Source organism: Pleurodeles waltl, chromosome 10, assembly GCF_031143425.1.
Source record: "Pleurodeles waltl isolate 20211129_DDA chromosome 10, aPleWal1.hap1.20221129, whole genome shotgun sequence".
Classification (NCBI taxonomy): Eukaryota; Metazoa; Chordata; class Amphibia; order Caudata; family Salamandridae; genus Pleurodeles; species Pleurodeles waltl.
Genome location: NC_090449.1, coordinates 97031622 through 97047639, shown reverse-complemented (window position 1 = coordinate 97047639; position 16018 = coordinate 97031622). Strand labels below are relative to the sequence as shown.

General features: G+C 43.5%; 1 protein-coding gene across 1 annotated transcript; it reads right to left on the bottom strand.

Annotated features, from left to right (window-relative positions):
• Positions 1-11444: 11444 nt before the first annotated feature.
• Positions 11445-13835, bottom strand: LOC138262381 (putative nuclease HARBI1). The gene is made up of 3 exons (XM_069212280.1): positions 13380-13835; positions 12540-12633; positions 11445-11833 (listed from the first exon to the last, which is right to left on the bottom strand). The coding sequence occupies exons 1-3, from the start codon at positions 13833-13835 to the stop codon at positions 11445-11447; spliced, it is 939 nt and encodes a 312-aa protein (XP_069068381.1).
• Positions 13836-16018: the final 2183 nt, after the last annotated feature.

Here is a 16018-nt window from a genome sequence, read left to right as displayed (position 1 = left end):
CATGTTCTTGTCATCCCGGCTTTCTTTTTTGCCCCTGTTGTTCCTTCTTTCTCTCCTCCTTCTTTCTACCTTTGTGTTTTCTCTCTTGCTTTGGGTCAGTCTGAGTGCAGGTGGGACTCCCCTGCAACCACCAGCTCAATTTAAGCAGTTGAAAGAGGGCTGATAATGGGAATGGTCCACTGAAAAATAACTGTAGTTGCATCGAACCCGTTTCACAAAGAGGTCATCTTTTTCACAATGCACACAATAAGGAGACAACTTTCCATTCTTTTCATAAAGAATAAAACTTACCATGTTGTTAATCGAAAATTTGGTTAATTTCTCAGCCTTAAAGCCTTTAGAAGCATTTCAGTTCTCTATGATCTGTGTAATAGGCCTCAAGAAAATGAAAGAAGATCTACTCTGGTCAACACACGACTTAGAAGGGAAAGGTGTAGAAGTGTACATTGTACAAGAGAAATACAGGCCTCAATCTGGGTACAATGTTAGACTGAAGTGCAAGGACAGGAAGGAGAATGAAGGAAGAGGCCAGGTGCAGGGCAAAGCAGTTAAAGTCGGACTCCGTATACCACAGATAATTTAGAAGGACACACACACAGGGGACAGTCTGAGCCATTTTCTGATACCAGGGTTAGGAGAAAGGGTAAATCATGACAGGCCTGAAAGGGAGACATTGCACTAGATATTTATGTCCCAAGGCTGACAGGAAGTGGGAGACAGACCGTAAAACTTCAAAGCCTGGAAGACGTGTAGGGAGGACATATTGATAGAGTTCAGAGTGTAAGATCGAAGGACACTGTGCATGTTAGAAGATGTATACGTATATTATATATGTTACTGCTGCATTTTTGTAACAAGTAGTCAGATGTTTATTGAAGAATTATTGCCTTTGTTAATTGTAAGTACTATGAAGGAGGTGGAACTTAAACGTTGAGTAAGACTATAAAAGATGTTGTTTGTAAGAGATGAGTTGAGTGTGGTTTCAGTTACAGAACTAGACTGTTCTCCTGGCCGTATTGCTTATAAATATACTCAATTGTTATCAGATTCGTCTCACTTCAATATTTTTGAGAATTCAACTACATTTTCTTGATGTTTCTCCTTATTCGCATAATCATGTAACATTTCATTAAAAACTCTGGCCCAAATTTTAGAAAAATGACTCATAATTGTTCTAGTGCAGTTGTGCATTAAAAACATTAACGCCGCATAACAACTAACGACATTTCCTTGTGCCATCTGTGGGCTTTATTTAGAAAATTATGCATCATGGCGCTAAGGAAAGATTAGTGTAAAAAAATGATGCTAACCATTGCGATACGTCGTAAAGAAAAATGACGCTAATGCTGCAAAGTGGGGTTAACATGATTAGAAGGACATTTTTTTACGCTAATCGTGCTAGCTCCAGTTTTGCCTCAAACGCATAAAAAAAAGCCTGTGACAATGCCAAACCAGCCATAAGGACCCAAGATCGACAATGCAGGTCAGAAGAGACCCCAGAAAGACCCCAATCAGCCCAGTACAAGCTAGGATGGGCAAATAAAATCATAGGAGAAAGGGAAAAGGAAGAAGAAGTGTCGCTTCAGTGAGGAGGAGAATAACATCTTGGTAAGAGAGTGACGGAGCACCAACACCAGATCTTTGTCGCCTCCAAACTGCCAATAGGTAGGAAGGAGGCCATATGGCAGTCACTTGTCAATAACATCAACAGTGTGGCAAAGGTGAAGAGGACTTTCACCGATTGTAAGAAACGCTGGCACGGTTGCAAGGGCAGAACCAAAGAGAAATTGGCCAGGAACCGAAAGGCAGCACTGCAGACTTGAGGGGGAAGCCTGGCACCCCAGGAGGACCTGGATGACCTGGAGGAGATGGTGGTAGCGGTCATCCCAAATGAGCTGGTTACCAGAGTCTCAGGGCAGGACAGTGCAGACTTCCAAGACCTACCACAAATGCAGGGTATGCTGCAGTGGGGGGCAATCTTGGAACTAACAAATGGTAGAGAGGGAGGCACATACGACACACTAAATGCATGCAAAAGGGTTGCATGGGGACACAATAATGGCCAAACACATCTAATGCACTCACACCATCCCCCTATATGCACGATCCATTTCCAAATCTTCACATCAATCCCTTCACTGTTGAAACTTCACTACCTGCCCATGTGTAACACTCATTAGGGAATATGTTCTAAGCTTGTTGCACAGGGTGGGCCAACAAGAACTGTGAGACACCTTTATGCATCATTGGGAATGGGCACAAAAGTGATCATACACAACATATATGGCATGTCTGTGACCATCATCTGTACTGCTGTACAAGTAGCTCCCATGTCACCATGTAGTAAGCTTGCCTGTGTGGTGGGAATGATTTGTGTTGTGAACAAAGGGACACCTTCATGCATAACATCAGATATAAGTGGTCTCACTAGAGCCCCATACAAGCCCTTACTGCAACATTAGCATCATATCGATTGATGCTAATGTGGTCTCAAGCCGCCCATTCCCCTTGTGCTACATTAAGAAAGTCACACAATGCATGCATAGATCCTTTGTGTACATCCTTGCACCATAATATGCCTGTGCCAGATATGATATATGCAAGGACATTTTTCTTACGTAGGGAGGGAAGAACAAATGGGGCAGACATTCCATAAAGATTGCACTATGCTAACTGTTAACCTTATTTGTGAGGCCTGTCAAAGGCAGATGTGAAAGTGACTCAAGCATTGTAAGCAATGGACCCCCCTGTGCTTTGCTGCACTAGTGCCATCATTTATGGTGCCAATCCACTAAAGCACCATAAATGGTGACAACAATCTTGAGGCTACTGTGGAAATGCCCACCATGGTGACCAGTAATGTAAATAAGGTGCTTTCATGGTGTCGTTAGCTGGGGAAAGGGAGCTACAAGGAAAATGGTGGTTTGGGATCAATGCACCAAATACACAGAAAGTTTGCCCTATGTGTGATGCACAATGCAACACACACTGAACAACTACATTATTTACATACAAACTTGTCACACGTGCACTTGTCATGCCCACACCACCCTTGAGTTCCAGAAATACACTGAACCAAATACAGATGTGCAATATTTTAAAAGACATCAGGGGGGTCATTACGACCCTGGCGGAAGGTGGAGAACCGGCGGTAAGACCGCCAACAGGCTGGCGGTCTTACCTTGTGGAATTATGACCATGGCGGTTACCGCCATGGTCATCCGCCGGTTCTCCGTTCCGCCCGCCGGGCTGGAGACCTGGGTCTCCAGCCCGGCGGCCGTCACTATACCGCCAGCGGTATTTGGACCCGGCTTACCGCCGTGGATTTCCAGCGGTTTGAACCGCCATGAAATCCACGGCGGTAAGCACTATCAGTGCCAGGGAATTCCTTCCCTGGCACTGATAGGGGTCTCCCCCACCCCCACCCTGACTCCCTCCCCTACACCCCCCACCACCCCTTCCACCGCCCAAAGGTGGCAGGGCCCCCCTCCCTACCCCGACCCCCAACATCACATAACTCACACACACCCGACACGCATGCAGGCACCACTAACACACACACCCGACATACATGCCAACATCCACACACACAGTCATACACGCACACCCACATTCTAACATACACGCACACGTCCATACAGACATACCCACAGACATACACGCACTCATTCCCAAACATGCATCACCCCCACAAGCATACACTCATTCACACACCCCCTCTACATACTCAGACGCACAACCCCATGCACGCACACAACACACAACACCCCCCACCACCCTCCCCTAACGGACGATCGACTTACCTGGTCTGTCGATCCTCCAGGATGGGACGGGAGCCGTAGGGGCAGCTCCGCCGACACCATACCGCCAACAGAACACCGCCACGGCGAATCACAGGACGTGATTCACTGGGCGGTGTTCTGTTGGCGTGGCGGTGGAGGTGGAGCAACCTCCACTTCCCCGCCTCCCGCCAGTATGGCTGTTGGCGGCTCTCTGTCCGTAAAGGGACGGAGAGCTGCCAACGGTCATAATAGGCCGAGCGGCAAACCGCCTGCACTGGCGGTTATCCGCACGGCAGTCCCTCGGCGGTCTTTAAAAAAGACCGCCAAGGTCAAAATGACCCCCCAGAAGCTTGGTGGGTCACACATGTGTTGTATGGGAAGTTCCCAACTATGCACACAGAACGCCTACTATATGCAGTTTCAGGTATGAGGGGGGCACATGAGAATTAGGACAGCAAAAGGTATTCAAGGTGCCTTATCTTGACATGTTAATTATGAGATACTACTATCCACCACTGGCGTGTTAGGCAAAAAATATGCATTGGTAGAGCACTATGATGTCTGTGTCTGGATATTGTGGCACATATTTACCCATTTACGAAGAAAGACGCAGTGCAACAGCTCAGCTTGCTAGGCTGTGCAGCATCAATTCAAATGTGCAGGGATGTGTAGTTAGTCAATGCATCCCTCTATTAACCTTGGTTATGGCAAACATATGAAGGACAATACTAACTTTGTCACACAAACTGCATGGTGTAGAGGTGTCCCTCTTGCTGGTCCTAATGCACATATGCAGGAAGGTACACAGCTTGCAAATTCAACTAACAGCTGTCTACCACTTACAATGATTGATGTTGATTGCAACACAAATTGAAAGTAGATCAAAATAGGATTACAACAATGTCAGTCCTTAGTACTACAACTATAATGTCACCCCTGATGTTGTGGTGAATCCTAGTTTGTTTCAATAGGGATACAGGAGTTAGCTTAGCCATTGGCTTGCAGACTCGTGCCCCTGTCACCCAGTGACTTTTACCCTACTTAGCCTGCTCTGTTTTAGCGCATTTATTTAATAAATTTTTTTAAGATGACTACCTTGTTTTGACTTAGGCCCATGTTTTGAGTTTCCTTATCAGTGCCACCGCGCTAAGGCGTCAAGATCAGGCAACAAATACAAACAAACTGAAGGAGTTTGCATTAGGTACTTTCCCACTTCACGCTTTCGATGGAATTGTTTATACTTATTACCACCCAAAGCACGCCTTGTTATCTATTGTTTGGGAACAAACCTACGTCAGGGGTCCAGGCAGATCTGCATATCCACTCCTCATTTTATCAGATAGACACTGAAAAGTGTATTGAGTAGCTGATGTCATACCACTGCCAATCAGACAGATCCCTGGACATAGGAATATACATAGTCACACATGTAAATAAATGCTGAATGCACTCCCAAAGGCATTTGTCTGACATGAGCAGTGCAGACATGATAACACCCAGACAGTCAATCATCATAGACACCATATTGTAGGAAACTAACAAGATTTACTAATACTATAAATCACTACCTAACAAAAAGCCCAAACTACACACTAACATACACTAACCCAGCCTATACTAACTAATCTTAACTTATCCCTAAGCTAACTATCCTTATCTAAGCTTATCTTGTACATGTAATGCCACACAATGAACATTGCCCCATCACTCTTAAAAGACAATATACCCCTACACATAACCTCCCCCAAAAACCCCAAAACAAAAAATGATTCCTAAATACCACCCCCTAACTATTCCACCTATGTTCTAAAACTAACCTACTCTATGCTAGCTTAACTATGCCTACCTATCTAAAACCCACTAAAACTATTTACTATAAAAACTAGGGGAAGGGACAGCACTGAGAAGAGGAAAGGGTTCAAAGTCATTGCTTCTTCGGCTTCTTTTTGATGAATTTTAAAAGTGTATAATTCCGCTCATTAGCCTCCTCCAGTTTGGCCAACCTCAACTTGATCTCAGCCATGTCCTTATGCAGCTTGTCCTCAAATTTGGAGGCAGTGGAAGCTGGTGGTGGCTGTGGTTGGGATGTTGTTGTGGTTGAGGCTGTTGATGTTGAGGGGCAGAACCTTCAGACCCACCCCTGACCCTCTGTGTTGAGGTTCCACTCATTTTTGTGCTTGTAGCAGGCAATTTGTCTGCTCCTCCGTGAGGAAATGCCTGCCACAACTCCGATGATTTCTCACGTCTGTAACACTTGGCCATCCTGCTGTAGCATCCCTGCACCTCACAGATGTGCCGGAATCTCTCAGCCCTCTTCTCAAAGGCATGCTTCTGTGCTGGAGTCATTGAGACTGCTGAAATATTAGGGGAACATGTAATCAGAAACTGTGTTGGGTAGAGGAAGAATAAACATGCAATGGAAACGGCATCTTCAAATGACACATATAGTCTACCAGACCTCATAAGACAATGTCAAGCCCAAAGTTTAGACCACTCTACCACCCAAGCATCTATGATATATTGTTCATTTTGCAGGGATAACGGCTACCCTATGTTGCGCACTATCTGTGCACATGCTTGAAACATCTCCCTCGTACCAGATAAGCACTCACCTTCAACGTCTCATGCACACGTGATGTGACCATGCTCACTTGCACACATCATGATGGGTAGATCATGTAGGCTCATCTGCACACATCTTATTTACTACAATCCGTAGACACAGACCACAATCACCAGAAGAAGAGCTGAAATCTCAATGTGTTCTCAACTAACTGCTGAACTTGTCAAAAAGCTCCTTGAATGGCCAGTGCATCACTTCATTTCTGAAGAGTAGTGAAGCACTGGTGGTGCAAATGTCTCATTGATAAGCCCCTTTGAGACCTCGAAACACGGACATAACTTGTACCATGTCCAGAGTAACTTTGTGCAGTGTGTGGCACACAGTACAGTAACATGTGCTGTGACAAATATGTTGCCAACATCCATACATTTCTGAAACCCAGGACCTCTGATACATATCTTGACTGACTTCACTGTGTTTGTGCGCATAATTACCTTTTCCAAAGAATCACAAATCTGTTGCAGCACCTGTTGGCTCCTGGGCATCATTTTCTTATTCCACATCCTCAACATAACATCAGAGATGATGTTGATACCCAAGGATAGATAACGGTGTCTTAATTGACACACATGCCATTTTAACATTGCACACATCATACTGTCTCACACACAACCCTTGATCTACACATTTCACATCCAAGGTAACACTTACTGGCTGCATAGTGTCTTCAAATTGTGAAACCTCGCTAATGGTGTGGTGTTGAGTTCCATCGGAAAGACATGACAGGAAAACATTGCTTTGTGATTGTTGTACAAAGAAAAGCATGGACAACTTTACACATTCAACTTGTTTAGCTGATTAAACTAGTTAACTTAGGTTTAGGAAAAAGCAACCAGCATATATATGTCATGTAGACAGACATTGTGAGCCCACAAAAACACATACAGATGTGGGATGCACCCATACGTAGATGTCTCAAATGCATACGTAACTATTTCTTGGGGACAGGACACTGTCAATTGTCAGAAACGTAGTACTTTGAGGTAAATCTATGTGAAAATGGAGCGTCAACTCAGATGCTCCACTTTTTCTGCCGCCCACTACCACCACATAACTTCACCATGTGTTTGCCGTATTTGACATATGGTGCACCATGGTGCATGTTAGGACACTAGCATTGTGAACTGTGACACTATAGCGGCACTTTGCATGCTTTGCACCATACATAAAGGTACCAAACCTGCTAAGTGAAATTAGTCGCATTGAAAACAATGGGAATGTAATTTTACCAACCTGTCTTAGGCACGAATTCAAGTTAAACCAAAAATGGCGCAGTGGAATCTACTAGATTTAACTGCTCTGTTTTTGTGTGTCTCCACTGCCGGAACACACCCCTTGCATTCGTCTTGTCTGGCGCAGGCATAATGTGGCAGCAGGGTTGAAAAGTGCCACAATGCTTGCATTGTGCAACTTTTGACATACGGTGTGGCAATAGTTGCCTCTATCAGCCACATTACCTTAAACAAATATGACAATAATGCTGCAGTAGGTGCTGCTAAGTCCTTCTTACATTTGTGTCCTTGTTGTGTCACTCTGCACATACATGACTCAAGGAACACACACATCCATGACTACCTATAGTCCAGCACCATGTTTGTCATCACTTAAACATTACTTTGCAAATTTGCACAGTTGTCAAACTCATGACGGACATGGATAGTTGTGCCTGGGAAACATGAACCCGTGCGCTATTACACATGTGTTTTGTTTTTGGCACTTCAATATGTATATGCGATACACAAGGTGCAAATTGTTAGCGACCCGTGCATTACTGACCTCTCATGAATGCAGGTTGGCTGAAACACAGAATTTGCTGTCCTCACCTTTGTCATTACGTGCTGAACTAATCCTTATGTCCAACTGTCAGGCAAATGCAAATAAGGACGTAGCTATGTATAAGGGGTACTTGCCAACAGTTCTGCCGTACCTAAATAACTAGGTGATCCAGGAGATCCCTTTACTGGGCAATGAGATCTTCCCACCTGTGCTTCAACAGTTGGTTAGTGCGCTCAATGAGAAACTGCGTCTGAGGTGGTTCAGCTTCTTGGCCCTGTGCAGCTTCTGTGCCACTGTTGGGTAACCCAACAATACTGGCACAATCACAGGACAAAAATACACAATAAAATGACAGAAATTACTAGATGAAAAAGGCACACACAGCACAAAGACTCAACATCCACCACTCCTCACACCAGCACAAGCACCAAACAACCTCTCCCAAGCACAGACTACAAGACTGTAAAGTAAAAGTGAAAATAAATAAATGTTTCCATTTCTGAAGCAAGGAAGTCCTATGACATCACATCCTAGGCGTATGCGTCATGTTTTCTAATATGCGTTGGTTTTTTTACGCATTATAACCATGCATGAAATTTTGTATGAAGGCTGACAAGGACTAATGATTTAGTTTAGACGTGCAGGTGCGAGGCGTCATTTTCGGTATTTGCGATGTATGCAGAACTACTGTATGCGCCATTTTTTGGACGCATGATGGGTTTGCGTGGATTTTAGAGGGAAGGCTGACAGGGCACCCAGATTCACATTCCTAGTTATAGGTGCTATGCATCTTTGTTGTTTGTATGGAAGGTAAACATATGTATGCATGAGTAATTCACTGTGTACCGGTAACATAGAAATGTGTTTCCATATGTTTTTAGGTGGGTGTGATGCATGGGAGGACTGAGACTGTTTGCAAATGTGCATGTGTATGAAGACTATTCTCCACATACATGTTTGCACATGTACAATGTGTGTACTTTGAGTGTACATAGGTGATGGAACTCATTGTAGTTCTACCCCATTGTTATGTCAGAATTCCCACTGTTTGTTTCACAGCACAGCATAAGATCGGAGGGGTCATGTACAAAACATGTTCATGTATATGATACCCTGACAAATGTTTAGCAAAGGATACTGTTGACTAAGGCTGGGTTATGATCTGGTAACCCATGACAATGTAAGTGCAGGTGTGTGTCACACTCTGGTGTGTTCTAAAGGCCGACTTCATGATGCACTGCAACACGTGTAAGGTATAGTTCCTCATGCATGCAAATTGTTGGAGATGTGTGCTGACATGTTTATTGTTGGTATGTATGTGACTTGTTTGTGTGTGAAAATGTATGTTTCATGTATGATAAGTAATGCATACTACTGTGGTGTATTTTGGGATGTGACAACTACCAAATCTCTGTTCCATCATGGATATATGTAGCCCATTGTCCCAAGGCTGTGCACTGATATCTGTGTTTACTATGTTTCGCTATGTGGAAACATATGTACTGTTCATATAAGTGTGTAAGTAAATATGTGACATACACATTTTCCTATGCAAATTGTTCTCTTTTGTCCGTATGCAAATAGACGGCACAAAGCCCGGTACACCTAGGTGAGAACATTGGTGCTAAGATATAGGAATTATATGATTAACACATACAGTTGGAATGTACAATGACTCACCATTTTTTTAAGCCAGATTTCCTTTTTGTATACCATCTGTATACATAGGTGAGCTTATTCTTATAATGCTTGGTTATGTAATTGATAGATTGTGGACTGGGTCATATCTGCAGACCCAGGCTACAGATACTGTCATTTGTCACTTGCTTCTGTGACACTTGTTTGTGCTGGCCAAGCACATAGTTATAGTTGTTGCCGATGTGACTGCAAAATGTACAGACCTACACAATCTCTGTGAATATGTGTCTGGTGTTACATGGAAACATTGTGGTGCTGTACAGTGAGTATTAGTCTATGGGGGTTATTCTAACTTTGGAGGAGTGTTAATCCGTCCCAAAAGTGACGGTAAAGTGACGGATATACCACCAGCCGTATTACGAGTTCCATAGGATATAATGGACTCGTAATACGGCTGGTGGTAAATCCGTCACTTTTCCGTCACTTTTGGGACGGATTAACACCTCCTCCAAAGTTAGAATAACCCCCTATGTGTGTTCCTTCGCACACATTGATGGCATATTTTGTCAGGTATGCTTCTAGTTCAACATTGCTGTCATAATTTCTGCATATTATCCTTAGTACCCATCTATGTCATCAACATTGTCCCTTCATTTATGCACAGCATTCTGAGTCAGACTTGTGAACTTTGTAGGTGGACATAGCTTCTTCTAAAGGTTAAGCAATATTTGCCCTCACATTTCTAGGCTTTGCTAGATCACATGACTGACCCCCACAAATTATAGAACACCAGCCACAGCAATTGTGTAGTGTCTGAGTAACCTCCACATATTGGATCTGAAAGTGACGTGAGGGAGTCTCTCAGCTGTCCTTCCACATCATTTATTCGACATGGGCACACACTCACATCTGCATTCTACAACCTTTGTCACATTCACTATGAGTGTATTTAGATTGTGTGATTACTCATGACAACTATGAGTAGAGAAGATGCAACATTCAACCTATCTGCGTCCTTCATCACACATATAATTTGGCAAGGGTCTGTGACTTTTTTAGAACTTGGTTGACTTACATGCACATTCCAAACTGGATTGAGTGTGAGAGACCTAGACATTTAGATGTTTTGGTCCCTGTATGTCACTCTTTCTTGGTCAAACATGTGAGTGGCACTGAGGAGTATATTTTCAGTTATCATATGTGATAGTGGCATTCAAACATTGCTTGGTTACACAGCAGACACAAACCTGCCATTGTAGGTAATTGCTACTCTTTTCCTACCTAGACCATACATTTGTAACAGCAGTCTTCACATGTATTTTCAGGATTGCCGCAGGCATATGTCTGGCCAACACACTTGTGTGATATCTATGTGACAATGTAAATTGCTAGTGCTACAGCCTATGTCTACATTTCACCCACACATTCATGTGGTAGTGCATTGTTTTAATTTGTTTTTAGTTCCTGACTATGTTTCTAAGTTATTTATATCTGTTGTATTTTAGTCATGCTCTCTGAGATGTGGGCGAGTTAAATAGTTATGTTATTAAGAAGTACGCCATGAGAAATCAGAGTTCAAGTGATTTATTTACAATTTTTATTTATTGATGCTTGGAGTACACTCTCTAAGTGAAAAAGTTGTGCACAATTTGGTCTCTTCTGCGTGCTCCAGCAGCAGAGTTTGATTGTTCCCCATCCTCCTGTTCTGCATCATTGTCCTCATCCTCCTCACTGGGGACATCTACCTGTTCGTCCCAGGGGATAATGGTGTGTACACAGATGTTGTGCAAAATTGCACAGACAAGTATTAATTTGCACACAAGAGGTGGTGCATGTAACAGGCTTCCTCCTGTTAGACTCACGCACTTGAACCTGGATTTCAGCAGGCCAAATGCCCTCTCTGCCACATTCCTGGTCCTTTTGTATGTTTCATTGCCAGTCTGCTCGGCATCAGTTTGTGGATTTCCATATGGGGTCAGGATGACCCATGGCTGGATGCTGTAACCTTGGTCCGCTGCAATGGAATGTGAGAAAATGTGTCAGACATGCATATTTGTTACTTGCTATGTTCCATGGCACATATTTGCTTTCAGCAGAGTGGTGATTGAGACTTGCATCAAGTATTGTGTGTGTTCCTGTTTCAATGCATGGTTGTATAGGTGTGAGATAGTGCATTTTCCAGTCATGGGTTGTGCCTCAGGGACCTGATGATTGTTGATTAATTTCTGGTCTGACAGTTCACCCATGCAGAATATGTGGTGTTGTCTATATTTGTCCCTTAGTCCCTTTACTTCAGACCTGCAGAAGATTGATGATTGCGTAATTTGCACCTATTTTGTGTGTTGTGTGCCATGAGACAGGTGTTGCACCCTGTGTGTTGCACGTGAATCCCACCTCCTTGGCCTTGAAATACCTCCCTTGCACAAAGTGTTGTTGTTAACAATTGCTGGCTAGCATGCGTATGTGGTTCATATGCATAGTGGGGCACAGTTGTATGAGATGTATTGTGACGTATGCAATGAGTTTCCAGACACCTTTGGGACAGGACAAGGCATGAGGTGCTTTTCTGCACTGCCCTGCATCACCTAGCCAGCCCTGCAAAGTCCCATGTCTCCTTATTATTGTGCATTTCTGGCATCTACCAGTGCACTGGCAGTAGTTCAGCTGCCACAGTCCACTGTTGGCACCCTTGTATCATGTTAGGGACATGTGGGATTTACGGGTATGATAGTTGGTGTGCTGTGAGGTGTCCATTCCTACACATGATCTATCAATGATGGTGATGTTCCATTTCAATTTGTGCTGCTCTATGCACTACACAAGAGAATGTGAACACAATGAGTATATCAGGTATATTTTGATGATATGTAGATAGTGATGCCAACAATAGAGTGGCATCAATTGTTGGTGCTGCCTCAAGTTTCTACAGCATGGTAAATGTGGGGTCGTACCAATATGTGAGTTGTTTGATGGTGGTATGGCCAATGCAATATACATAGCTGAGCTATTCCATGCTAAGTGTTCTGTATGAAAAATCTGTATTTTGTAATAAACATGTGGACCTCAGCTTTTGAATGCATAGGGGACATTGCTCCACCAGTCCGTCATGTAAAGTGTCGGTCAGGTGGGGCTAAGAACTTGTACATATGGGCGTATGTGAAGGTGATGTGCATTGAGTGCGAGGTAGTGAGGCATGTGGCATGTGTGTTGTTGTCCACATATGTGTGTCCCAGTCCAAGTGTGTGTGTAATGTGGTGTATGTATAGTTTCTCCCACATGTTTAGTGTATTGTCTGTGTTATGAAGTGTAAACTGGCTTACGTACTAGTAGGCCATTGCCATATTGTCCTTCTTAGAAGCGTTGATTCATTGTTTAGTGTCTGAAGATGTAAGCTTCATGGATGCTGCTCAAATATTTAGTAAGGATGTCGGTAAATATTCCACGATGGTCCACAATGGCCTGCACATTAATTGAGGGTGTGTGTTTCCTGTTCCTGAAGAGGTTTTCTGTTGCAGCAGGAGAGGCAAGTTGGACATGTGTGTAGTCCATTGCACCCATACATGCGGGAACCCAACCATTTGGTAGAATCCTTGTTTGGTCTCCTGCTGCAGTTGCTGGGCATTGTGGAACTGGATGTGGAAGGGTGTGAGGCAGATAATGACATCCAGGACCATAGGAAGGAAGGCAGAAAGGGATGGTTGTGATGTCCCATCCACTTGTGCTGCAGTGGTCTGAAATGATCCAGACATCAGCATGTGGAGGATTGCCAGGAGTCTGATCATGGGTGGTATGGTTTTAGGACTTTCCACTCTTGCTGTGATGTCAGGCGCAATGTGGTGGAGCCGCCGTACGTTGGACTCCCTCTTGAGACGGTACAGTCTGATTACCTCTTCGTTCCTGAGGCCAGGATGGATGCATGTGTGTGGAATATTCTCTCCCTCTTTCTGCACTGCCTTTGTGGCTGCAGTGGTGGTGTTTGAGGTTGCTGCGGTGGTGCTGGTAGCACTTGGCGTCATTGCTGTCGTCTTCTCTGGGTGCCAAGCTGTAGGAGTAACAGGTCCATGTTGTCCAGTTGCTTGGCAGCGTTCCTTCTGTGTGTTTTCCTTATGCAGTTGTGCCTGGGCCTCTTTTTAACGCCTGGTCTGACCAGGCATTACATTTTTGACGCTAATCATAATTAGCATCATTTTTTGGGCCCGATCATAGGTGTGCTTCATTGTAGATATGGTGCTAGAAGGCTTGCGGAAGTTTTTTTAGGAGGGAACGCCTTCCTTGCATATTATTGTCGTTAAACGACGCAAGGTGAGGAGGCGCTCCTAAAAATGATGGATAGTCATGAAAGTTGTTGCTAGACTGCTCTGGCGACAATATCTAAATAATGCATGGAGTTAGCACCACTTTGGCAGAAAAAAAGGGCACAAAGGCAGCGCTAACTTGTCTTGAGTTTGGGCCTCTCTGTCTTTTTTTTTTGCCAGGTGTCTGCAGCACCTACTTGCATGCCAACATTTGGGAACAGATAAGAGGAAAAATATAATTTCCCTGTTGACTTGCATTGAGGAGGAGGAATTTTAAATGAGAGAAATCTAAAATCTATTTTTAGCTAAAACAAAAAAGTGGGAGTCTTGTCATGGAAGCATGTAAAAACTTTATAGGATATTTGTGGAGACATGCAGCCAATGAAATAAAGTGGCTTTTTTTTTAATGCCTAGTAAATGGTTGGATGGGAGCGCTTAGAGTAGTGACCCGGTTTTCCGGTAGAATCCCAATGTCAGAGAGCAGCAGCTTGCAAGGCAGCACGTCATCTACTGTTAATGAACCCTGAAGGAGATGCCAGCACTTCCAAACTTATTCTTAAAATAAATGTATATTTTCTTGCTAGAGTTGAGACACCCTTGTCCTTTTCCGTATTTTAAATGGAAATAGAAATAGCCCTACCCAACTTAAAGATGATGAAAGACAGGTTTTAATTTGTACATAAACAAGTGCCAGCCCAATGAACCTCACACCCCAAAGAAATTGACAGGTTGGACGGTTTCAGGCCACTTAAAACCTTAAGAATGGTCTGGACGTGCTACAAGTATTTTTAAGTCCATATTCAATTGTTAAACTGATATGCTCTCATCAAAAATAGACAGCACCACCATGTAGTGGACTGTCACAACCAAGTATCAATTTAGCAATTTTGGCACTGTAAAACACCAGCGCAAATTAAGCACTGCTAGAAGATGAGTCTGCACACCTACTAGCTATTTCATAGTTAAAAGAATGTGATTTTTCTCTACAACTTTTTCAACAAGTCCTGCAGATCACTCAATCAACTTGGCATTTTAAAGTTCCATGGGATGGGAGGGGTAGTTGTCTACATGGTATTGAACTTTTTTCAGGAGACAGGTGAAAGTCTGGATGTCAGTCCTCTATTTGCATGGATACAGGAAACAGCATAGCTGCCAATTTTCCAAGTTCTGTGTGTGATGGGCTGCTCTAGTCTAGGTTTTTTCCTTTGAATTCTGGGACTTGTAGTCCTGTTCTATAATGGCTTAAACAAGACTACGAATCCCAGAATGCAAAAAAACAAACAAAAACCTGTACTGCAGTAGCATATCACGCACGGACCTGGGGATCTTGGCAGTTATGGAAAAGATTATCATGACAAATATAGGGGGAAAGCGAGAGGATGAGCACTTGAGCAATGGCTTTTAATAATGTTTTCTTAATATTTTTGGTGCGGAGTCAGTACTCCTCCCACTTGAAGTGTGCAGTCCCTGTTGCTGCCCGTTCTGCCTCTCAAAGCATACAAAAAGAGTCTAAAAATGTTGGTTACTTATGTTTGTCTTGATTTAATTCACCAAGGGAACCCTCCTGGGTTGCCACACGTGGTCCTGGGGCCTAGTGACGAGGATGGCCCTGGGTTTTTTATTTCATCTAGCAATGACAAGCATGTTCAGAGTAGACGTGCAATTTCACTTTCCTCCTATAACATGGGCATATAAATTGTCCCGGGAAGAGGTTTCAATTCTGCCGGCGGAATCAGAGGAATTTTGGTAATTCTTTGTTACCCTTGTAAAGCGGAAATACTAATTAAAATTCGGTCACTTCCCCTGTGGAATTAAATTATGCACTGGTTTCTAAAGTTTATAAACTACCGTATATCAGCAACCTGTGACCTTACATACATCTGCAGTGATTAATACTGCAGAGT